The 25,786-nt window shown below is 49.6% G+C and overlaps 1 protein-coding gene across 1 annotated transcript in view; it reads right to left on the bottom strand.

Moving 5' to 3' along the window:
• Window positions 1-25,786, bottom strand: part of EXOC5 (exocyst complex component 5) — a 73,387-nt gene that overhangs the window by 21,683 nt on the left and 25,918 nt on the right. Inside the window, exon 4 of the mRNA XM_088461599.1 lies at window positions 14,235-14,429. Within this exon, the coding sequence (XP_088317725.1) occupies window positions 14,235-14,429 (195 nt within the window). The remainder of the gene's footprint in view (window positions 1-14,234; window positions 14,430-25,786) is intronic.

Below are 25,786 nucleotides of genomic sequence, written 5' to 3' on the forward strand. Positions count from 1 at the left end.
AAAATATAATATTGCAAGTTGAAGTTACCCCAATTCAGGAGTGAATTTAACTGCTTGGGTATTGAACCTAATAGCAGCAGCTGCAATGCAGGGAAATTAATTCTTTGAATGCCTAAATGGAGATCTAGACTCTGGCGCCTAACTGGCAAGGATAAGGGGGAATCGCCCTAAACACTGCAGGGGTTAAAAAAAAAAAAAAAAAAAGGGGGGGGGGGGGTTCCCCTTGATAACACAGGAATTTCTGGACTGTACACATCTCGTCAGCAATTCACGAATATATGCATGTTTATGTATTTTATTATTACTTTTATTGCATTAAGAGTATATATAAACAATTGAGAATATATAAATTAGTTGTGTGAGTTGCAGAAGGCTGTATTTGTCGAATGGCCTCAGGCCTAGAGAGGATGAGGCCTGCCCTTTTCTCTTTAAAGTAAGAAAATCTGTGTCTGATGCAGCAGCCATCTTGTTTAATGTTTTAGCAATAAGAATTGTAGGTTTAAAATGTGAGTTTTAGAGTGTACAGACTAGTAGACAGCAAGTCTCAGATTTTATAAATAAAAAGAGATAAATCAAGATAGCTTTGGTCTGCAAGAAGCAGGAGCTGAAGGCTACATGGGAACAGAAAGATAACACTGAATAGTGTCAATATTATGGTTAAGACACCCATAACCAATTAAGGCCTAGCACGTACAAATATTAAATAAATTAATATTCCCCATTGAGTTAACTGGAGGTATAGCCAAAATGAAAGTATAAAACTCAGCAGAGAGAGAGGGAGGGGGGAGCAGTCAGAGGACAAAGGAGAGAGGACACACAACGAAGGTCTGGGGGTGCTGGTGCCATTGCCGTACATTATGTATGAAATTGGCTGACTGGTATGCTGCACTGGGTGTCACAAATTTATTTTACAAGTATTCCCTACTGCTGTTAATATAACCTATGTTTTTGTTGTGAGTCTGCACTGGCAAAATACATGTATAATTAAGCTGTCTTTAAGTAAATGCATTGTCATTTATTTTAGAATCTGTATGTGTGTGAATTATTTAATTTCTCTTTGTGACGGGTAAGGTTTATAAGTAATCCATTATACATTGCGTTATCACCCTTTATAGTGGCTGTCCCACAGACCGGAGAGGGGAGTGGCTTGATGACAATCACAGCCTTCCAGACTAAACATTTAAACATCAGGAAAAAGGAGAGAAAGTATTAAAAAAATAAGAGTTATGGTGTAACATACCTTTGTTAACTCTTTCTTCGAGGTTCATAGGGTCCACAGGAACTACCACCGTGGGGTATGTAGTTGGAATAATCCATTGCACCAAACAGCTACAGCTTTTCAAGATGCCAGCATGCACAGGACCTCCTGCCTATATACCCTGCCCCCAGCCACAGGCAGTTTGTAAACAAGCCTAAGGGCAAGATACAAAGTGGAGAAGGAAGTACAATGTACACAAGAAACACTCTCAAAAAACGAACAGGGAATCAGTGACACAAAAAGAAAGGAACAGATCCCAACTGAGGCCAGGTGCGTCAGGGTTGGTGTCCTGTGGACCCTATGAACCTAGAAGAAAGAGAGTTAACAAAAGGTATGTTATACCATAACTCTTATTTTCTTCTTCAGGTTTCATAGGGTTCACAGGAACTACCTTGGTGATGTCTTAAAGCAGTTCCTTTAAGGGTGTGGACGCTCCTGACCAGAGAGGAGAATCCGCCGCCCAAAGGAAGCATCCTGGGAGGCAAATGTATCAAATGCATAGAATTTGATGAAAATGTGGACCGAAGACCAAGTCGCCGCCTTGCACAACTGTTCTACAGAGGAACCATGTCTAAATGCCCACGATGGACCCACAGGCCGAGTAGAATGTGCTGTCATCGTGTTTGGAACAGGGAGATCAGTCTTAGTATGCACATGAGAAAGTCATACTCAGCCCCCGAGCCAGAGTCTGCTTGTTAGCTGGCCAGCCTCGCTTATGAAAGCCATATAACACAAAAAATGCATCCGAATTTCTGATGGAATTGGTATGATCCACGAAGTTACGAAGAGCTCGAACCACATCCAGTGAAGCTTCACCTACAGAAAGGCCAAAAGACAAAAGGCTGGGACTACAATTTCTTCATTCATATTAAAACGGGATACAACCTTTGAACGTAACCCACCATTGTACGGAGGACAGCTCTATTCTGGGGAAAAAAATCTAAAATGGAGACCGACATGAAAGTGCTGCCAAATCAGAAACTCTGCGTGCTGAGGAGATAGCGAGGAGAAAGAGCATCTTCGCTGTCATCCATTTGAGATCCACGGTGTCCAAGGGTTCAAAAGGGGGAGCCTGCAGTGCCCTGAGAACCAAGGATACCATCGGTGCCATCGGAGGTTGCAGATGGAGAACACACTGAAAAAATGTTCTAACATCTGGCAGAGTGACAATTCTGGGCTGGAACCAAACTGACAAAGCAGAAACCTGAACTCTCAAAGTAGTCAGATGAAGATTTAAGTCTAGTCCAACCAGAAGAAAAGCAGGAACTCAGGAGAGCCTGAAAACCTTAGGGTCATATTTTCTATGGGAACACCAAAGAAAAAATGTATGCCAAATAACGTTACAGATGCGGGCCGAAGCAGGCTTCCTTGCCCTAAGCATTGTCTGAATCACGGAAGTAGAAAAACGTTTGGCTTTTAAGACTGAAGACTCAAGAGCCATGCAGTCAAAGCCAGCCAGGGTAGATCCGGATATAGGCAGGGACCCTACACTAGCAGATCCGGCCGTGGAGGAAGTGGACTGTCTATGGATAGACCTGTCAGATCGGTAAATCAATGTCTCCTGGGCCAGGCAGAAGCTATTAGTATCATCCTGCCACCCTCTTGCTTGAATTTTCTAACCGCCCTTGGGAGGAGGGAGATTGGAGGAAACAGGTATTTCAAACTCACCGCCAGATCGTCCACAAAGGCAGCTGAGGGGTCCCTTGTCCTGGACCCTTACCTGGGGACCTTGTGGTTGTGACGTGATACTATGAAGTCTACGTCGGGTAGTTCCCACTTGTCCACCAGGAGCTGAGACACGTCCGGATGAAGAGCCCATTCTCCGGCGTGTATGTCCTGATGACTTAGAAAGTCCGCTTCCCAGTTGAGGATTCATGGTATGAATATTGCCGAGATTGCTGGAAGATGCCATTCTGCCCAAACCAGAATGTTCGCCACTTCCCTCATGGCTGCCGGACTTCGTGTGCCTCCCTGATGGTTAAAATAGGCCACTGCGGTTGTGTTGTTGGACTGAATCTGGACATCCCTGCCCTGAAGGAGGCCCTGTGCCAGAATGAGCGCCCTGTGAACCACACGAGGCTCCAAAATATTTAGGGGCAGGTGACTTTCCTGAGCTGTCCATCTTCCCTGAAAGGTGTGATGACCTGGCACCGCGGCCCATCCTCACAGACTTGCATCAGTAGTGAGGAGTACCCAATCTGGGATTCATAAGGTGCGATCCTTGTCTAAATGAGTCGTCTGCAGCCACCATGCAAGAGAGGCGCAAACCTCTGGTGAGATGCTGACCATTTGAGACTATCAGTTGATACTGACCATCCCAAATGAGAAAGAATAAGCCACCATGTCGAAAGTGGATACCATGGACCCCAGTACCTGCATTGCTAAGTGAACTGACACTTTCTGATTGCGGAGCAGTTTGCGTACCAGTAATTGTAGGGCAGCAATCTTGTCCACTGGTAACATAATCCTTTGCCCCAGGGAATTCAGCCGCGCCACCAAATGTACTATCTGCTGAGTTGGAGAAAGCGAAGACTTCTTCCAATTGATTATGCAACCATGCTCTTGCAGACAGGCTATGGTCATTTGGAGATGGTGTTTTACCCTTCCGGAGATTGTGCCAATATCAGATCGTCATCCAAGTATGGTAGTATCCTGACTCCTTGTCGCCTGAGATAAGCCGCCATGACTGCCATTATCTTGGTGAATACCCAAAGGGTTGTGGACAGACCGAAGGGGAGAGCCTGAAATTTGTAATGTTGGTGACCCACCACAAACCTCAGAAACTTTTGGTGAGATCGTACAATAGGTACATGCAGATACACATCCTGTTTGTCTAGGGAAACCATGAAATTTCCAGGCTCCGTTGCTGTCATAATTGACCATTTGGGTTCCATACGGAATTTGGGCACATGGATGAATTTGTTGAGAGACTTCAGATTCAGAATAGGGCGATAAGACCAATTCGGTTTCAGAATCATAAACAAATTTGAGTAACCACCCCTTCCCTGTTGCATCACAGGAACAGGGATTATAACTCCTGACCTCAGGAGGGCACCAATAGCTTCTTGGATGGCCAAGGCCTTGACAGGGTTGAAGGAAGAGTTGTACTAAAAAACTTCTGAGAGGGGTGCCTCAGGAACTTGAGGGCGTATCCATGAGACCACTTCTCAAACCCAAGCATCCGTAGTTGTCTGATGCCAGGGGCTAGCAAAATGGAGAAGTCGGCCTCCTACCCAGAGATCCCCCACGGGGAAGCCCGCTCCATCAGGCAGCTGGCTTACCGTCCGTCTTGGAGGCTGGACGTTTGACTGACCAAGATTTCCTGGTCTGCGTTTTCTTGCGTGAAATATCATGTCTGGAGAAAGACTGGCCCTTCGCCTTTCCTTGTGGGTGGAAAGGACCGAAAGAACGACTGCCTAGACTTAGGGGTAGACGTAGATGGCATAGATGGCAACCCAGCAGATTTAGATGCTGCCAGAGCAGTCACTATATTATCCAATACCGGCTCAAACAGAACCTTCCCGACAAAAGGCAAGGACTCAAGGGCTCTCTTGGACCCTGTATCCACCTTCCAGGTTCTTAGCCACAGGGTCCTTCAAGTATCGAGGTTGCAGATACTTTAGAAGCCAAAATACCTACATCAATAACTGCTTCTCCAACATACGCAGCTGCTTCTCGCAATTGGCAGAGATAAGACAGCTATTCTCTGGTAGCATCTGACATACTATCTTCCAGAGATGTCGTCCATTCTTCCATGGCCTTGGCCACCCAGGCTACGGCCATAGCCAACCTGGTAATAACTCCAGACAATGAAAAAACTGATTTCAAATAGTTTTCCATCTGTAATCTCCTTAAGTGAGGATGTGGCAGGACTAGGTAATGTAGAGCTCCGGATCAATCTTGTCACATGAGCATCTACCGTTGGAGGAACTTCCCATTTGCTACACTCACCAGGTAAAAATGGGTACCGGGAAGTTAAATTCTTTGTCGCATGGAAACGCTTATCTGGAGTATTCCATGCTTCAGACATGAGATCAGTCAGTTGTTCAGACTGAGGGACCACCTTCTGACGCCTAAAGACCGGAGTCTTAAGTTTAGGCAGAACCTCCTCTTCCTCTATGCTCAGGACAGATCTAACTGCTCTCACCAGAGAGGGGACATCTACCGAGGATTGGTGGTCTTCCTCAACAGAGAAAGAACCAGAACTGAGTATCAGAGTCTGATGACAACGCTTTGTGAGGTTCCTGAGGCAATGCTTGAGGGGATACTCTCTTATGCTTTCGCTTGACCACAACTGGACTATTCGCTTGCATTACCTGCTGAGAAGCTATAGATGGCAGCATACTCTGACTAGAGTGAGTATAAGCATCAAACCAAAAAGGATTCATGGGAGACATATACATAGAAGGATGTAAATGCTGTGGGTACCCCATAGTGGGATGCAGTACCATTGCAGGAGCTTGTGAAGCTGCTGTCCAGTCCACTAAATTCGATAAATCCTGAGACCAAGAGGCTACCCAAGGTGGTTCTTGCGCAGGTGCTGGTGTATGGATTGGAGAGGTGAATGTTTACAACAGACACCACACAAACCATCTTGTACAAAATCCTGCTCTGACAGGCCTGCCAAACAGGATTTACATGATACCAGCATAGGAGGCTCAACCTCCTTCTTCCCCATGCTCTTAGACATAACAAATGTATCACAGGTATAAGGTATAAATGCAATGTGACAGTCTTCACAAGTAAATGTGAACAGACAAATGGAAAACCCCCACACACCTGTACAGAGGGATGAGGAGAAACACAGTGATAGCTATATCTGACAGTTTAGAAAATAAAATACAGTATCAATACAGCAGCTAGCATTAAAGTCATATACAATGCAATGCAGAAGGAAAAATTCATATGCAAATGAAAATGTAAATGGGCTCTGAATCAACTGACCAAACCCCAGGAACTTGGTAGGATATAGAGCACTGTATACCTGACCCAAGGGAGACGCCTACAGGGAGACTGACCCACACCTTTGAGGACCAACAGCTTTCAGCAGCACACCATCGGTGAACTGCAAGCGTTTCAATACACGAGGTGGTCATAAATAACAAACCAGACGCGGAAACCAACACAGGAAGTTGCCTCTGGGTTGGGGGAGGAGCGGCCGGGGGAGCACCTATCTCCCCTAAGCTGCATTAACTGCATGGGTACGCTGGCCTCACAGTAGTAGACGCTTACTAGTGCACTGCTAGTGCATCTACTACCCATCCCCGGCATCAGGCGATATGGCCCTGTTCGTAGTGAGGACTCGGCCTGCGGGCCCTCACAAGAAGCAGCCTCCGGTGCTGTCTCCTACACCGGAAGCCAGGACTGCAGCGCACGATTCCCGGACAAGCAAGAAATCACAGTACCTTGTCATCTCCTTGGATCAGATTGCATTCTGGGCCCCAGCATCGCGGCTAGCTAAGCTTCGCTGAGACACGCCGAAATCCCCAAGGCCCGTTCAGGAGCTGGCGTTTCAGCATCAGCGGAGGTAGTAGGAGTCGTAGCACATGCGTCCTTTTGGACGCTTAGTACTAACACCACTCAGTATATAAAAGAACTAAGGTAAATCAAAAAAATAAAAAAAAGCCTAGGACTGCCTAAGCAGTCCCGCTGTTATAACAGGTACGTCTGGATACTTGCCGAGCACCAAACAAAAAAACTGCGGCTGGGAGCGGGGTATATAGGGAGGAGGTCCTGTGCATGCTGGGAGCTTGAAAAGGTATAGCTGTTTGGTGCAATGGATTACTGCAACTACATAACCAAAGGTAGTTCCTGTGGACCCTATGAAACCTGAAGAAGAAATTTCCCCCATTCGGACACACACAGACACTGAGTCCCGTTTCAAATGATGTGACCACAGAGATGTTATTCTCTGGTGAACAAGCATGATCAGAAAACACATCTGTACTGCAAATATTAATGCAAGTTATTTGATGGGGTAGGTTGTCTGTTTTTCAATTGGTATTATTGTTGGGATAATATGAGATATGGTAAGAACTTACCTTTGTTATCTCTGTTTCTACGAAGTCCATAGGGTTCCACAGGATACCTTGGGGTATAGGTGATGACGTCAGGCATCGGGCACCATAGAGTTTAAGTTTTCAGCCTCCCAGGATGCACTAGGGTCCCCTTCCTATACCCCACCCCCGAGCCAAGGCATCTCAGTTACGTACCAAGCCATAGGCCGGAGGAGGAGAAGGAAGAGAGAGAAAAAAAGATCTGGACACACACAAGAATCACATTTTCACCAGAGGGAGTCGGAAAAACCGGTGACCAGAGTAAAGCCCATCTGCAGCACAGGTGCGACAGGGCGGGAGTCCTGTGGAACCCTATGGACTTCGCAGAAATAGAGATAACAAAGGTAAGTTCTTGCCATATCTCATATTTTCTACATCAGGGTCCATAGGGTATCCACAGGATACCTTGGGGATGTCCCAAAGCAGTATCCTTTAAGGGTGGAGACGCTCCTGTGCTGAAACGAGAATCCGCCGCCCGAAGGAAGCATCCTGAGAGGCAAAGGTGTCAAACCTGTAATACCTCACGAAGGTATGGACAGAGGACCACGTGGCAGCCTTGCAGATCTGGACTGCAGAGGCATCACGTCGAGCTGCCCACGAAGGACCCACAGACCTAGTGGAATGAGCCCTCACAGACGAAGGAATCGGAAGGCCTTCATGAAGATACGCTTCTGAAATGGCCATACGAATCCAGCCTGCCAAAGTCTCCTTTGAAGCAGGCCAACCTTTTTTACGGAAGCCATAGGAGGACAAACAAGGTGTCCGACTTCCTAAACGAAGAAGTGCGGTCAACCTAAATCCTTAAGGCCCGCACAACATCCAAAGTGCCTCACCCATGGAAAGGTCAGGTGAGTTAAAAGCCGGCAAAGCGATTTCCTCGTTGATGTAGAAACTCGAAACAACTTTGGGAAGGAAACCAGGATGAGTGCGCAGCACTGCCCTGTTCCTATGAAAAATCAGAAAAGCGGGTCTACAAGAGAGAGCCCCTAATTCAGAAACACGTCTGGCCGAAGCAATGGCCAGAAGGAAAATTGTTTTAGCTGTCAGCCATTTAAGGTCCACTGAGCCCAGTGGTTCAAACGACGGTCCCTGGAGAGCCCTCAGGACCACAGCTAAATCCCAAGGCGCCACCGGTGGAACAAAAGGTGGCTGAATTCGGAGAACACCTTGCATAAAGGTGCGCACATCAGGGATTGCAGCAATCCTACGATGGAACCAGACGGACAGGGCAGACACCTGTACCTTCAGAGAAGCAAGGCGAAGCCCATGGTCTAGTCCCGCCTGTAGAAAAGCCAAACACTCTAGACAGACGGAACTCCCGAGGTGCATAACCTCTCGGCCGACACCACTGAAAGAACGTATGCCACACACGATGGTATATTCTTGCAGAAGAAGGCGAGCTCTTAGCATAGTCCGTACTACAGAGCTGGAAAACCCCCTGGACCTGAACATGGCCGTCTCAACAGCAACACCGTCAAAGACAACAGAGTCAGGTCCGGGTGAAGACATGGACCCTGAGACAGAAGGTCCGGTCGCAGCGGCAACCGCAGAGGACTGTCCACGGACAGACTCTGAAGGACTGAGAACCAGTGCCGTCTGGGCCACGCGGGAGCTATCAACAGGAGCGTCCCTCCTTCCTGTTTGAATTTCAGAATTACCCGTGGAAGAAGGGAAAACGGAGGAAAGAGATAAGCAAACCGGAACGTCCACTGGACTAACAGAGATTCCACCAGAGACGCCTTTTCGTCTCTTGTGCGAGACCCATACACCGGCAACTTGTTGTTGTGCCGTGACGCCATGAAGTCGATCTCTGGAAGACCCCACCTGTCCACCAGAAGTTGAAAGACGTCCTGGTGCAAAGACCATTCCCCAGGATGAACGTCCTGGCGACTGAGAAAGTCCGCCTCTCAGTTGAGAACTCCCGGGATGAATACTGCTGATATGGCCGGGAGATTACGCTCCGCCCAAACCAGGATACGGGACACATCTACGAGTGCTCCTCCTTGCCGATTTATGTAGGCCATGGTGGTAGCGTTGTCCGACTGGACCTGCACGGGGTGACCTTGGAGAACCCGCTGTGCCTGCTGGAGAGCATTGAAAACGGCACGGAGTTCCAAGATGTTTTTCGGAAGCTCCTTTTCCGCCTGAGTCCATCTGCCCTGGAACAAGTGTGGACCCGTGACAGCTCCCCAGCCCCGAAGGCTGGCGTCCGTTGTCAACAGGACCCAATTCGCCACCCAGAATGGACGAACCTTGTTGAGATGGGTCGTCTGCAACCACCAGGCTAGGGACAGGCGAACCTCCGGAGTGTGCACCATTGTCTGGGACCTTAGACTCTGAGGCAGTCCATTCCATTTGGACAGGATCAATTGCTGCAGAGGTCTGGAGTGAAACTGGGCATATTCCACCATGTCGAATACTGACACCATGGAGCCCAGTAACCTCATCGCCGAATGCAGAGACACCCGGCGACTCTGCAGACAACTGCGCACCCTCAACTGTAAGGCAGAGATCTTTTCCCCCGTCACAAAGATCCTTTGCTGTCTGGAGTCCAATAAGGCTCCGAGATGCAGAATCCTCTGAGACGGGATCAGGGTGGACTTCTGCCAGTTTATTAACCAGCCGTGCCGGTGCAGTACCACAATCGTCAGGTCCAAGTGGCGTAGAAGGAGCTCTGGAGATTCTGCTACCAACAGAAGGTCGTCCAGGTAGTACGGCAACATGCGGACTACCTGCAGCCGCAGGGAAGCAGCCATGACCGCCATAACCTTGGTCAACACACGTGGTGCTGTCGCCAGCCCAAAAAGTAACGCCCGGAACTGGAAGTGATCGTTGCGGATTGCAAACCTGAGGAACTTTTGATGGCGTAAAAGAATAGGGACATGCAGGTAAGCGTCCTGTATGTCCAACGACACCATGTAATCCCCAGGTTCCAGCCCCAGAATGATGGACCGTAGGGTCTCCATCCGAAACCTCAGCACCCGCAAGGACTTGTTGAGTGCTTTGAGGATCGGACGGTATGACCCATTGGGTTTCTGCACCAAAAACAGATTGGAATAGAAACCCTGGCCCCTCTGGGAGAATGGAACAGGCACTATAACTCCAGCCTGGAGCATAGTGTGCAAAACCATCCGCAGTTCCATGGCTTTGTTCCGTCTGATGGAAGACCCATGGTGAAGAATCGGGACGGGGCCTGTGCCGGAAGGAGAGGGCATACCCGTGAGAAACCACCTCGTGAACCCAAGTGTCTGTCGTGGTAACCGACCAACACTGGGCGAACTCCAGCAGGCGGCCTCCCACTTTGGGATCCCCCAAAGGGAGGTGCGGACCGTCAGGCCGCAGGCTTGTCATCTGGCTTAGGGGCCGGACGTCTGGTACTCCAGGCCTGTTTCCGGGGCTTGGCCGATTTTTTGGGGCCAGCCTGTCAGGAAAAGACTGTGCCTTAGGGCCTACCCTGGGCCCTGTAAGGCCGAAAGGACGACGTATCTGAACTGGAAGGAACCGCAGCAGACGGGAGACATGCCGATTTGGACCAAATAGGACTTCTCCATTAAAAGGCAAAGCTTCCAAGCCCTTCTTGGAATCAGCATCCGCCTTCCAAGATCGCAACCATAAGGTGCGACGAGCAGCCACAGTTGCCGAAGAAATCCGAGAAGTCAGGGTACTGATATCAAAGGCCGCTTCATTGATATAAGTGGCCGAAACTCGGAGATTGCCTATCAACTTGGTCTGTTCAGCCGGACAGTCGGAATCCAAAGACACCTCCAAACTGTCAGCCCTCCCCCCCCCCCCGCAAGGGAATAAACGGACTTTAGGCAGATCTCCACCTTACAGTCCGTAGCATCCTTCAAGGAGGACATGGGCAATGTGGCACTTCGGACTAGGCGTGTCACATGAGAATCCACCTGTGGAGGGGACGGCTGATACCGTTTGCCAGGGTGTTTCCACGCCTCCTCTACATGGTCTAACTGATCCGAAAGAGGAAACACTGTGGCGTCACCCTTAATAACGGCATATTTTGACTTGGACACCGGAGGATCTTCATCCTCAATCACTAAAGCCGTGCGGACTGCCCGAATAAGTCCAGGAATATAAACCTTGGACTTAGCGTCCGACTCTTTAGAACGGAGAGGTTCTTGGTCAGAAAGATCCAGAATCTCCCCATCATCGGTCGTCACGTCGTCATCTTCATAAGGAGCGGACAGAGACGCCACCGGCCGCTTATGTGGCCTCAACACTGACTCCCCTTGTAACACGTCCGACAAATGCTGTACAGAACTTGTCAGTGAATTAACCCACGCAGGCTCCTGAGAGACCTGAGGAGGGGAAATAGGGAGACTGTGGGGTACCATCAATTGTCTCGGGAAACCCTGCACGGGTGACGACACCACTTACTGCTGGGACAATCCCATCTGTGGGAACGCAGGCTGCGGAGCTAACTGGCCCACGAGGGTTGTAAGCGCTTTGGCGAAACAAGCCCAGGGCGGCTCCTGTACCGGAGCCGTGACAGTAATTGGCCGCACCAATAAATAACAGTCGACATAGCCCCTCCGCATTAGCCCCCCCCCATCCGCTATTGGTACCTTGCATGTAGCACAAATAAGCTGGAGAGGAAAGTCACTCTCAGACATGATGGTAAGTATGTGACCCCTCTCACTGATACTTGTTAGTATAGTGGGAGAACCACCCTGCAAACACCGCACCGCAAGGGCTTTAGCAGAAGAAGAGTAGGGACAGTGAAAAGGCTGACAGTAGAAAGTGAAAGTACAGGCAGCAGACGCTAGCAGAAGTCACATACCATGCAAAGAAACCAATCCCTGCACTATCAGCGCTGATCCTCAACTACGCAGACACAGGGCCTGGTAGGACACAGCGCTGCATACACAGACCTGTTCCAACGGAGGAGAGGTATGCCGGGGGACCCAGACCGCGATGCCACCAATCATCAGCGTCCAGCAGCGCTCACCATGCTTCCGGCAAAAGATTGCCACCGAGGAGCAGAGAGGAGGCTGGCCTGGGGGAGGAGCGCTGCCACAGGGCCAGTCAGCAGATGCAGAGAGGGCCGTGTGCAGCGGGGGAGGCGCCGGCTGTGTACAGGGAAGGCGCGCTCCCCTGGCATGCAATTAACCCCTGGGACGCCGCAGCGCTACCGCTCACTCGCGGTCCGCTGTCCCAGGGGGGTAGTGGAAGCTCAGGTTAGTTACCTGGCTCCACGCTGCAGCCAGTTCCCAGGGAGCCCCCTGCCTGGGGACTCTGGACCATGTACTCAGCAGGGACCCACCGCGGGACCCCGCTGCTTACCTGCTGCCCCGTTGAATCCGGCCATGGTACCAAACATCTGGAGTCACCGCTAGCTGTGACCCCAGATACTTACCAGCATCCCCGGATCAGTACCGACGTTCTGGTACCGGCGGGGGTGTAGGGAAGACAGCATGGACGTCAGCCTTGACTGTCCATGCTGTACTTCCAGATGAGCAGAAACTTCAGGGGCTAATCTTAGCTCCCCTCTAAACAGGTGCATCCAACTCCGAGCTGGGCACCAACGAAACTGAGATGCCTTGGCTCGGGGGTGGGGTATAGGAGGGGGACCCCAGTGCATCCTGGGAGGCTGAAAACTTAACTCTATGGTGCCCGATGCCTGACGTCATCACCTATACCCCAAGGTATCCTGTGGATACCCTATGGACCCTGATGTAGAAAACATAATTCCTATACATTTTATGTTTTTCATTCAAACAAGTTAAACAAGTTAAAAAAAAAAAAACACATTTTGTTTTCAAGTACAACTACACATGTTGAACCACGGTGCTATTGTGTGTCTCCTTTGCTCTTTAGGAGATGTGTCATTATGAACCCAGTGAGTGTTCCACTGGGTCTTATCTGGTCTTGGCAGACATGCTGGAGCCAGGTTGCACATGGTGACCAAGATGAAGAAGGGACTGGAACAGGTCATCATGACAAACAAGGTGGTGTGCTATATCGCAAGGTCTAAAGACTCTTTGCAATGCAGTGTGGTGGTGCTGTTGGATGTTATCTGGTCAGTTCTGATGGAGAATCAGCTGTAAGGAAGACGCAGAATGGCAGGGATTGGGCACAGATAGTAATAGCCTCTGTGGACTTTGCTATTTACAATGAGTTTAGTTTCTGCCACATGGGTAGGGCAGTGAAAAGTGTGGCTTAGTAGATGAGAAGTAGTAACTAAGACAAAGGCAATCACGAGGTACAGAAGTCTATGTAAATTGTAATGCGGGGAAACCAGTTTTTGTCGCATGTATGCTTCTTTTGTGTTTTCACATAACAAGGTACCACGACGCATAAGGAGGACCTACAGGCATTCTGGCTGGGCAAAAAGAGCCAAACATTATTCCTCACAATAGGAATAAAATGCAAAGTTGTATTTGGTTAATCATTAAATAAATGAGAGATGAACAAATAGATATAATACGAGTAATTTGAAGGTAATAGCTCAATTCAGCATTTGAATTTCAGTATATATTGTACATCCTCTTAGATTAATTTATCTGCAAGACAAATGGGTCTTAAGTGTCATCAATCATTTCCTATATAGTTAGCTATTAAAAACATTGTATTACCTTTAAAATGTGTTTTAACACATTGTTATAAAACCTCTATAAGGGAGAAAAAAAAAAAAAACACGCCTGTATGTTTGCTGAATAGAACATAAATCAGCTAGGCAGAAAATCTATCATAAAAAAAAAAGACCAGCTAACAACATTTGAAAGTATAAATAAATAGGGAAAAGCTCAGCAGGATTACATTGTAAATGCACACTTGTGAACAATTAAACTTTAACGAGTCAGTCTTTCAACGGCTGTAAGTGTGACCAGCACAAGTTGAAGCAATTTGGGCAACGCTGCTTGTCGCTTGCAATCACTTCACGCCCTGTTGGTAGCCATTACCTTTTCAGAGTTGTTAAACACATCAGACTGCAGATTTCCATCCAGAAACTCATTAAAATAGGTCATCAGTTTTTGCGCCTCTACCGCTCGCTGCCGTGGCGTGTTGACCCCCTCCAGCTGGTCACCAAGATGGCACACCTTCGTTGCCACATAGCTGATGTGCTCGTCAAGCTCTTGGAAATGCTGAAAGGCAACCTGAAAAAATAATGAGCCGTGTTCAGTTTATTATGCAAACACAGTGTACAATTAGTAATAAATGGATTCCTAATTTTACTTTTGATATAATGCTTGGCCCTTTTATAGGCATGAGGAGTCATAAATAAAGCACTAGGTTACTTACCTCTACCCAAAGCGAAATGTATAATTGGCAATGGGAATAGTCTTTAAAATTGTACTTATCTTATGTAAGAAACAGCTAAATCATCTTTACTTATAGTCCCTAAATAAATATCCAGTAGTCATTGAATAAAGCCCGCATGCTTATAGCTTGCTCTGTTGAAATAGTTTCATGTTGCATTAATGTAACTAGTACCTTTGCTGCTCAAACAAAGTTTGTGTACATACATTAAATTAATTTAGGTTTCATACACACTGCCTGAAGTTATTTTATAGTATATTCTTAATAATTTGGTCGCTTAAACAAAGTTTGTGTACATTGAACCATCAAAAAGCAAAGGTTTCACTATCTCAGTCATACTAAAAATATTCCGTATTTCGGGATAATCCGTATTTCGGAATATTTGGATATGGGAGACTCAACAAGCATTTTATTGTGAGTATATAAAAGAATCCAAATTTCCCCCATACATCCCATCTGGGAGACACTGCGGTGCAGAATCTGGGGCTTCCCAAAGCAAGCCTAATGGGGAGCCCTCGCCCAGCAAAGCCGCACGCAAAACCTTACGTCCAAACTGCTCCACCGAGGCTCTATGGCGAACTGCCCAAGATGCATCGACAGCACGAGTCGAATGAGCCTGGAGGGAAGTCGGAACCGGCATATTTAAATAGATATGCCTGGAGTATGGTGGCAGTAATCCTCCTAGCAAATGACCGCTTGGAGACTGGCCAGCCGCGCTTGAGTGCATCCACCAGAATTATGAGACTAATCAGTACGTCGAATTGAAGAGGTACGATTAATATAAACCATCAAAGCAGGTACTACATCCAAAAAGCTTAGGGTAAATGTGGTAGAAGACAAACCAGAAAAAGCCGGAAGAATAATGTCTTTGTTCAAATGGAACTTTGAATCGACCTTAGGTAAAGAGGATGGTGTGGTCCGCAGGACAACCCTATCTGAATGAAACAGTAGTAAGGGATAATGTAGCCAGTTCTGACACATCTTGCAGAGGCGATGGCAAAGAGAAAAAACACCTTAAGGGTAAGGTATCGCAATTCAACAGATTGCAGAGGCTCAAATGGGGCCTTCTGAAAAGCCTTTAAAACTAAAATTCCAATCCCAAAGAGGGATAGGTGTAATGTATGACGACTGTATGTGAAGCACCTCTTGAAGGAAGGTTTCCAGGGCCCTTGGCGCAGAAGATCTTCCTGCAGAGGGAGACAAGAAAGTGGCTTGACCTACAGATGGCCTGCAGTGGTGTGTACCATTCCCAGCGTGGCCAAATCCAGAGAAATTACGATGCCCGAGAAACCCTCCTGATGAATATTTTGAATCACCTTGGCCAGTATGGACAAAGAGGAAAACAGATTACCCAACCGGAAGGACCAGGGTGCTGTTAAAACATCCACCAAGGGCAATTTCTTGTTGAGTCGGGAAGCCTTGAGGTCTAAATCGGGCATGCTACAACGATCCGAAATCCTTCGAAAAACATCCTGGAGATCCCACTCCCCGGGATGAACTGTGTGGCAACTGAGAAAGCCGTCTCCCAGTTGACTACTCTTGGAATGTGGACAGCCGATATGGCAGGAACCCAGAGTTCCGCCCAAGTGAGTTTGTGAGCTATCTCCTCCATCGCTGGAAATGGAAAGAACCAATTCAGACTTGGACAACAGCCCTGGGGATTACTGTCCTGACTCAAAGTACCATAGCCAACTAGGCTGGCATCTGTGGGGAATAAGGTCCAATACCAGATCGAGAAGAGGGGCCCCTTGGCTAGATTCTGGGACTGAAGCCACCACTGCAGTGACTGGCGAGTCTGAAGAGCCAGTCGGAAGAACTGTCTGTACAAGCAGGGCTCTGTCTTGTTCCAGGGCTCTGTAGAGCATGGAACCTGACATAAGGGATCACTTCTAATGACGCCACCATCTTTTCCAGGAGTTGCATACACCTGAAAATCAAGATCTGGGGTTGGTGAAGAAGCGATCTTACCAAAGTCTGGAGGTTCTGAATCTTCCGCAGAGAAAAAAAGTAGACATATGGTAAGAACGTACCCTTGTTATCTCTTTTTCTACGAGGTCCATAGGATCCACAGGGTGACCTTGGGGTGTAGGTGATGCAGAGTCATCCAAGCGCCTTATGCAGTAACTTTTTCTCCCAGGATGCAAAGGGTCTCCCTCTATAGCCCGCCCCCTGGGCCGGAGGCTTCTCTGTTACGCAACAAGCCAAACGATAAAAGAGAGAAGAAAGTATGGAACACATTAGAATTACATTCTCACACAGAAGGAGACGGAAAACCGGTGACAGGAGCAAAGCCCAACTGGAGCACAGGTGTGTCAGGGCGGGTGCCCTGTGGACCTCGTAGAAAGATAGAGAACAAGGGTAAGTTCTTACCATATCTCTACTTTTCTACTTCAGGATCCATAGAAGGTCCACAGGGTGCAGAAAGGAGAATCCGCCACCTGAAGGAAGAATCCTGAGTGGCAAAGGTAAGTAATACCTCAAAAATTCTGGATATAAGACCACGTGGCCGCCTTACAAAGCTGTACAGCCGAGGCACCATGAATAGCTGCCTACTAAGGTCCCACAGACAAAGTAGAATGAGCAGTTCTCTCTTGTGGAAACCATAAAGTACAAACAAGGAGTCTGATTTCCGGAGAGAACTGGTACGATCCACATAAGGCTTCCCCTGCCAAGAGGTCTGGGAAGTTAAAGACCAGCACAATCATTTTGTCATTAATGTGGAAACTAGAGACCACCTTAGGAAGGAACCCAGGGCGAGTTCGAAGCACTGCCCTGTCCCTGCGAAAAACTAGAAATGGGGAACGACAAGAGAGCCCCCAAATCGGAAACTCTTCTGGCAGAAGCAATGGCCAGAAGAAAAACAGTCTTGGCAGTAAGCCATTTGAGGTCCACTGAGCCCAGTGGTTCAAAGGGAGGGCCCTAAGTACAACAGCCAAATCCCAAGGCGCTACAGGAGGGACAAAGAGAGGCTGGATACGCAGGACCCCCTGCAGAAAAGTTCGGATGTAAGGAAGAGGAGCAATCCTTCACTGGAACCACACTGAAAAGGCAGAGATATGGACCTTCAGTGTAGCAAGGCGGAGACCAAGGCTCAAACCCGCCTGCAGGAAAGCCAACACTCTGGATATCCTAAACACCTGGGGGGGTTATAACTTTTTGGACGACACCATTCAATATAGGTATGCCATAGCCTGTGGTAAATTCTAGCAGAAGCAGGTTTACATGCTCTGAGCATGGTGTTAACCACAGAGCCGGAAAAACCCTTGTACTTTTAAAGAGGGATGTCTGAAGAGCCACGCCATCAAAGACAGACGACCGAGATCTGGGCAGAGGCAAGGACCTTGAGTCAACAGCCACGGAGTGTCGATGGAGAGACTCGGAAGATTACCATGGACGTCGGGGCCACGCTGGAGGCACCAGCAGGACCGTGCCACCCTCGTTTGAGCTTCCGAATTACTCGAGGAAGGAGGGAGATTGGAGGAAACAGGTACACAAACTGGAAGGTCCACTTGACTAACAGAGTCTACCAAGAGAGCTCTGGCGTCTCTTATCCTGGACACGTACTGAGGCAGCTTGTGATTTAGTCGAGAGGCCATGAGGTCCACGTCTGGAAGGCCCCACTTGTCCACTAGGAGCTGAAACACTTCTTGGTGAAGAGACCATTCCCGGGGATGCACGTCGTGACGGCTGAGGAAGTCCGCTACCCAATTCAGCACTCCTGGAATGACCACCGCCGATATGGCTGGTAGATGGCCTTCCGCCCATGTCAGAATGCGTGACACCTCTGTCATTGCCGCCTGACTTAGAGTTCCTCTTTGATGGTTTAGGTAAGCCACTGTCGTGGCGTTGTCTGACTGCACTTGCACGGGCTTTCCGTGAAGCAGCAGCCTGACTTGTTATAGGGCCCTGAAAGCTGCCCAAAGTTCCAATATGTTGATCGATAGCACAGATTTCTTTGCGGTCCGCCTTCCCTGAAAGGAGTGTGGACCTGTCACTGCACCCCAACCCCGAAGACTGGCATCCGTCGTCAGAAGGACCCAGTCCGAGATCCAAAAGGGATGCCCCCTGGTGACATGGATCGTCTGTAGCCACCAAGTCAGAGAGCAACAGGGCTCCCAGATGGAGCATCCTTTGAGACGGAATCAGTGAGGACTTCTTCCAATTTATCAACCACCACAAGAGGGAGTGACGGACTTCCCAAGGGAGAGTGATACCTGATACTTGATATGCAGAGGAGTGCGGTTCCACCAGGTTAGAATCTCCATTTGTAAAAGGACAGGAGTGAAACTGTGCATACTCTATCATCAACGTGGCGCGCCACGTTGGAAGCCAGAGGGCTCTCCTGGCTGCCAGAGCAAAAGCCGACACTTTAGAGTAGAGAACACCAGTGTCACCAAGATAGGAGCCTGCATCCCTTAGATGATCAACCATTGATAACAACTCTGTTTTGCGAGTACCAGCACTGAGACCATCCTCCAGGGCATCAGCCCAGTATCCGATCGTATCAAAGTTTCCCAAGCGGACACCAGGTCTGGGCGGACAATAGCTCCCACATTAGAGTAAAACAAGAGATATGGTAAGAACTTACCTTTGTTATCTCTGTTTCTACGAAGTCCATAGGGTCCACAGGGTTGACCTTGGGGATATAGCTGGATCAGGATCCATGGGCTGCAACACAGTTAAGCTTTTAGCTCCCAGGATGCACTTGGGTCCTCCTCTATACCCCGCCCCCGAGCCACAGGCACCTCAGTTGGTAAGCAGCCTAGGCCCGAGGAGAATATGGAACAGAGAGAAGGAAGACTGGAACACACAAGAAACCATACTCACAGAAAAAGGAGACGGAAATACCGGTGACCAGCAACACAGCCCATTAGAAGCCAGGTGCGTCAGGGCGGGCACCCTGTGGACCCTATGGACTTCGTAGAAACAGAGATAACAAAGGTAAGTTCTTACCATATCTCTTGTTTTCTACTTCAGGGTCCATAGGGGGTCCACAGGGTTGACCTTGGGGATGTCCCAAAGCAGTTCAACTAAGGGCGGGGACGCTCCTGTGCAGAAAGGAGAATCCTGCGCCCGAAGGATGCATCCTGAGAGGCAAAGGTGTCAAACGCATAAAATCTTAGAAACGTTTGAACCGAAGACCAAGTGGCTGCCTTACACAGCTGAACAGCTGAGGCACCACGTTTAGCAGCCCAAGAAGGGCCCACAGAACGAGTGGAATGAGCCTTAACAGAGGCTGGAACAGGTAAATGCTCTCGTATCTAAGCCTCCCTAATAACAGAACAAAACCAACGGGCCAAAGTCTGGTTGTTGGCAGGCCAACCCCTCTTATGAAAACCAAAGAGGACAAACAAGGAGTCGGACTTTCGAACAGAAGCAGTCCGATCAACATAAACTCTGAGAGCACGGACAATGTCCAACGAAGTCTCCCCTGCTGTAAGATCAGGAGACTGAAAGGCTGGGACCACCAGTTCCTGATTGATATGGAACTTAGAGACAACCTTAGGTAAACACTCAGGACGAGTGCGAAGCCCTGCTCTGTCCTGTAGAAAATAATTAAGAAGGGGGGACTACATGAAAGTGCCCCCAACTCGGAAACCCTCCTTGCTGAAGCAATAGCCAGGAGAATCCTCAGAACACCCTGGAAAAAAAGTCTGTACGTCCGGTAACATAGCAATTCTACGTTGGTACAAACCGATAAAGCAGACACGTGCACCTTCAGAGAGGAAAGGCGTAAACCTAAGTCCAAACCCGACTGAAGAAAAGCCAGAATCCTTGAAACTCTGAATACCTGAGGATCATAAGTTTCTGGACTCACACCACTGAAAGTACGTGTGCCACACTCTATGGTAAATCCTTGCAGAAGCAGGCTTGCGTGCCCTCAGCATGGTGGAAATAACGGAACTAGAAAAGCCCCGGAACCTTAAGACGGCCGTCTCAAGAGCCACGCCGTCAAAGACAGACGACCCAGATCCGGGTAAAGGTAGGGCCCCTGAGACAACAAGTCCTGCCGCTGAGGAGGAAGGTACGGAACGTCGATGGACAGACTCTGTAGGTTGGAGTACCACGGACGTCTTGGCCACGCTGGGGCCACCAGTACCAGAGTGCCTCTGTCCTGCTAGAACTTGCGCAGGACCCAAGGCAGAAGGGATATCGGAGGAAACAGATATGCCAGCTGAAACGTCCATCTGACCTACAGAGCGTCCACCAGACTGGCGCCGTCGTCCCTTGTCCTTGACCTGTACACGGGCAACTTGTGATTGTGACGAGAGGCCATCAAGTCCATCTCCGGCAGTCCCTACTTGTCCATGAGTAGTTGGAATACCTCTGGATGAAGCGACCATTCCCCTGGATGCACGTCGTAACGGCTGAGGAAGTCTGCCTCCCAATTGAGGATTCCGGGAATGAAGACTGCAGAGATCGCTGGAAAGTGGCACTCCGCCCAGGTTAGGATGTGAGACACTTCTGCCATCGCAGCCCGGCTGCGAGTTCCTCCCTGGTGATTGATGTACGCCACCGTGGTGGCGTTGTCTGACTGCACTTGCACCGCCCTTCCGTGAAGAGTGGTGCCGGCCGACTGCAGAGCCCTGTACACGGCTCTTAGTTCCAGAACATTGATGGGGAGAGCCGCTTCCTCCGCTGTCCAACGACCCTGAAGTGACAAGGAGCCTGTCACCGCCCCCCAACCCCGAAGACTGGCATCTGTCGTGAGCCGAACCCAGTCCGGGATCCAAAAGGGGCGAACCTCGAGGAGGTGAGCTGTTTAAAGCCACCAACTCAGGGACTGTCGTACATCCGGAGATAGCACCAGGGTCTGTGACCGGATCCGGTGAGGCAACCCATTCCAGTTTGCTAGAATCAGCCTCTGCAGAGGCCTGGAGTGAAACTGGGCAAATTCCACCATATCGAATGCCAACACCCTGGAACCCAGCACTCTCATTGCCGAGTGTACCGAAAGACTGGCACAATCCAGGCAACTGCGTATCCGCAACTGTAGGGAAGATACCTTTTCTGGAGTTAGAAAGATCCGCTGCTGATGAGAGTCTAGGAGGGCCCCCAGATGGACCATGTGCTGAGATGGGATCAGGGATGACTTCCTCCAATTTATTAACCACCCGTGCATCTGCAGACAAGCCACCGTCAGTTGGAGATGTTGCAGCAGAACCTCCGGAGAGCTTGCCAGCAATAGGAGGTCGTCCAGATACGCTAACAACCGTACCCCCTGGTTCCGAAGGTGGGCAGCCATAACTGCCATCACCTTGGTGAACACCCTCGGCGCTGTGGAGAGCCCGGAACTGGTAGTGACGGTGCAACAGAGCGAACCGCAGACACCTCTGATGTGACGTTGCTATCGGCACATGGAGGTAAGCGTCCTGGATATCCAGGGAGACCATGTAATCCCCTGGTTCCATAGCCAGAATTATGGAACACAAGGTTTCCATTCTGAACCTGGGAATCCTGAGAAACCTGTTCAAAGACTTTAAATTTAGAACGGGTCGATGGGAGCCATTGGGTTTCTGTACCAGAAACAGCAGAATAGTACCCCATCCCATGCTGAGATTGTGGAACAGGTACAATGACCCCTGCAGTCAGCAAGGAGTCTATAGCTTCCCTGATCAGCATAGCCTTGGCTATGTCCTGAGAAGGACTCGTGCAGAAAAACTAGTGAGGCGGTCTGCGCCGAAAAGACAGGGCGTACCACTGGGAGACCACTTCTCGCACCCAGGCATCGGTGGTGGTATTGAACCAGCTCTGGGCGAAATGAAGAAGTCGGCCTCCCCTCTGGGATCCCCCAGAGGGAGGCCCGTCCCATCAGGCGGAAGGCTTATCTTCCTGTTTGGAAGAGGGACGCCTGGCACTCTAAGCTTGTTTCTTGGACCTAGCCAGTCTATCCACGATCCTATCCAAGTCTGGACCAAAAAGTAATTCCCCATTAAAAGGTAAGGCCTCCAGGCCCTTGTTTGAATCAGCGTCTGCTCTCCAGGACCTCAGCCATAAGGAGCGGCGGGCATGCACAGCCGCAGCCGACACCCTAGAGGTTAGCAGACTAGCGTCCAAGGAAGCTTCTCCAATATAAGAAGCCGCATCACTCATCTGTCCTAGTAATGCCCTCTGGACTTCCTGAGTATCCTCAGGAAAAGTGTCCCCTAAGGCATTGGCCCAACCCTAATGGCCTTAGCCACCAGGAAATGGCCATGGGCGGGCGAGCAATTGCTCCCGAGAGGGAATAAATAGACTTAAGGCAAGCCTCAACCTTTCTGTCCGTGGGATCCTTTAACGAGGAAACTGACGGTATTGGCAGCGTAGCACTCTTAATAAGGCGTGTGACATGGGAATCCACCGCCGGTGGAGCTACCCACTTCCTACAATGCGCCTCCGGGAATGGATAATTGGAAGCCAACCTCTTTTGAGGCACAAATCTCTTACTGGGTGTCTGCCAAGCCACCGCCATATGATCCGTTAATTGATCAGATAGGGGGAATACCGCCGAAGTCACCTTAGTTTTTTTTTTTTTTTTAAAAACTAGGGAATTTCTACTTAGGATCAGGTGCCTCATCCTCTATTAGGAGAATGGCACGCACCGCCCTAACCAGAGCTCGTACATTAATAGACGACCGAGATTCCAACTCCTGAGCCGAGGTGTACGAATCGGAGTCGTCCTGGACATCACCCTCATCTGAGGACCCCTCAGTGTCCGAAATCTGCGCCGCATGCAACTTATGTGCACGCTTAGACTCCCCTGCAGACCTGTCATTGTGCAGCATCGACTGAAAAGTCGAAGATGCAGCTGCCAGACTCTGGACTGAACTGGAGAGCACGTCCACCCATGGTGGAGGAGCTGCCACATTGGTCTGGAAAGGCACCACAGACTGTTGTGTAGCAGGAGTGGCCTGAAAATAGATAGGCAATCCTGAATAAGGGTCCACAGTCTGTGACCCAGAGGAACTCTGCAATAATTGCGGGGTACACTGGTAATGGGAAATGGTAGGCTGGGACAGAGTCCTCGTAGGGACAGCAGACGGAGCCGCAAGGCGGTCCGCCAGAGACACCAGCACCTGTGAAAACATAGCCCATGGTGGCTCCTGTGTCATAGGGGGTCTGGATTGACCAGGAGTCAACTGACACCGCTCATAAAGGCCATCCAGAGATGCCTCTTCCCTATGTGATCCCGCAGAGCAGCGCCTGCAGGAAAACAACACTGGAGTCCCGGAGTGCTCAACTTCACCCTCAGACATAACCAAATATAATGTACAGACAAAATATATATGGCAATAGAGGAAAAAAGAACTGCACTTCCCTGTGTGCTGAACAACAGTCCTGAATATGGCACTGTGTAGCACACAACTGAATGTGACAGACCTCACAAATACTTGATTTATATATGTGAGGTTAGTAGAAAAGCCCCTCCTCCACACCTGTAGGGCTAAGGAAGAAGGAAAGAGATAGATATAAGCTGACAGTAATAAGAGAAAAATACAGACAGCAGCACTAGCAAAAGTCACATACCATGCAGGAAGATATACTCACTGCACCTTTACACTACACTCAACCACCCAGATTCAGTGTCTGGGAGGGCTATAGTGCTGTGTACGCCGTCCTAACAGGGGAGAGGTACACAGAGGGACCGGTCCGCGTGCTCCCTGAGGGATCTGCGCTGCCACATGTAGAAAAAAATGGCCGCCAGAGACCTCAGAGGAGGAGTGGCCGAGTGAACTGCAGCTCAGGGACGCTAGACATGCAGGCTGAAAAGCGCGCTGAGCTGAGGGGAGGAGCCGCTGAACAGGGAAGGCTTCCTCCCCTGGCTGGCCATTAACCCCAGGGATGCTGGCTTCCCGCTTGCCGGTTATCCCTGGCGGTCTAGTGGTCCCACGGGTTATGGGGGGGCCCGCCGCCACTGCCAGCAGCCTCCGGTCTGTCCCCAGGACCGGAGGCTAAAGGACTGCATTTAAGGTATTCCGCGCGCCGCCGCTAGCCAGCAACGCGCGGCTTACCTGAATCCCCGGCGACTCCGGCAGCAGTCCTGGGAGGTAGACAGAGTCCGGCTAGTATGGACTCTGTCCTCCCGCCGTGATCCCCAGATCAGTACTGGCGTCGCGGCGCCAGTCGGGGATCAGAGCGGCAGCGTGGGCGTCTGTACAGACGGCCCTTCGCTGCCGTCTGTAGTAAAAAGAGAAACTAAAATAAATAAAATCTATTAGAAAATAAAAAGCTTCTGGGGGCTGCTCCTGCAGCCCCCCTGCGCGGTGACCGACTCCGGCCGGGCACCAGCTTACACTGAGGTGCCTGTGGCTCGGGGGCGGGGTATAGAGGAGGACCCAAGTGCATCCTGGGAGCTAAAAGCTTAACTGTGTGGTGCCCATGGATCCTGATCCAGCTATATCCCCAAGGTCAACCCTGTGGACCCCCTATGGACCCTGAAGTAGAAATTGCTTTAATGAAGTGCTCTAGCTTCTTATTGGGAGGTCGTTTTAGTTAGGGATAGGAAGGGTAGTAGATTTGACTACTTGGGCAATGTGAGCATCCACCAGAGGAGGGGACTCCCATTTCGCCCCAATTCACCGCTGGGAGCAGATAACAAGCAGCCATGTGCTTAGAGACTATGAAACACTTTTTTGGGTGAGCCCATGTCTCCGCTAGGCAGTCTTCAAGCTGAGCAGAAGAAAGGAATTCAGTAGGCACCTTCTTTTGACGTTTAAATACTGGGGCATCAGACTCTAAAGTCTGGTCAGAGTCCTTGATTGAAAGTGCAGATTTAACTGCCTTGATCAGGGTCTTAACATCCACCTGCAGAGGGGAAACCTCCTGAATAGTGGAGGTTTCAACATCAGAGGCAATAGAGAAATTATCCTTATGATCCAAGCCTGTTCGGCTTGTGCTTGGACAGGTGATACTTATCCAGCATCTGTTGGCGATGGGGACACCTGCGCCAAACCTTGCACCGACTGAGATAACGGTTGGACCCATGGGAGGTTCTGCAGCAGTGTGTTGTGAATCACCCTGAGAAGTTAAAACACTGGCGACCTGGCCTACACCTGTAGCGAAACTAGCAGATGAGGGAGGCCTGGTGGCTGCAAACAGATTTACTAACTGCGACATTACCTGTGAAAGTGCAGAAGCCCATGCCGGTTCCTGAATGGAAGCTGTGGCTAAAAGAGACCTCTCGCTGCGTAGCAGTGAAAACACAAAGCACAGA

This window comes from Taudactylus pleione, unplaced genomic scaffold (assembly GCF_031769625.1).
Source record: "Taudactylus pleione unplaced genomic scaffold, aTauple2 ptg001075l, whole genome shotgun sequence".
NCBI classification, from domain to species: Eukaryota; Metazoa; Chordata; class Amphibia; order Anura; family Myobatrachidae; genus Taudactylus; species Taudactylus pleione.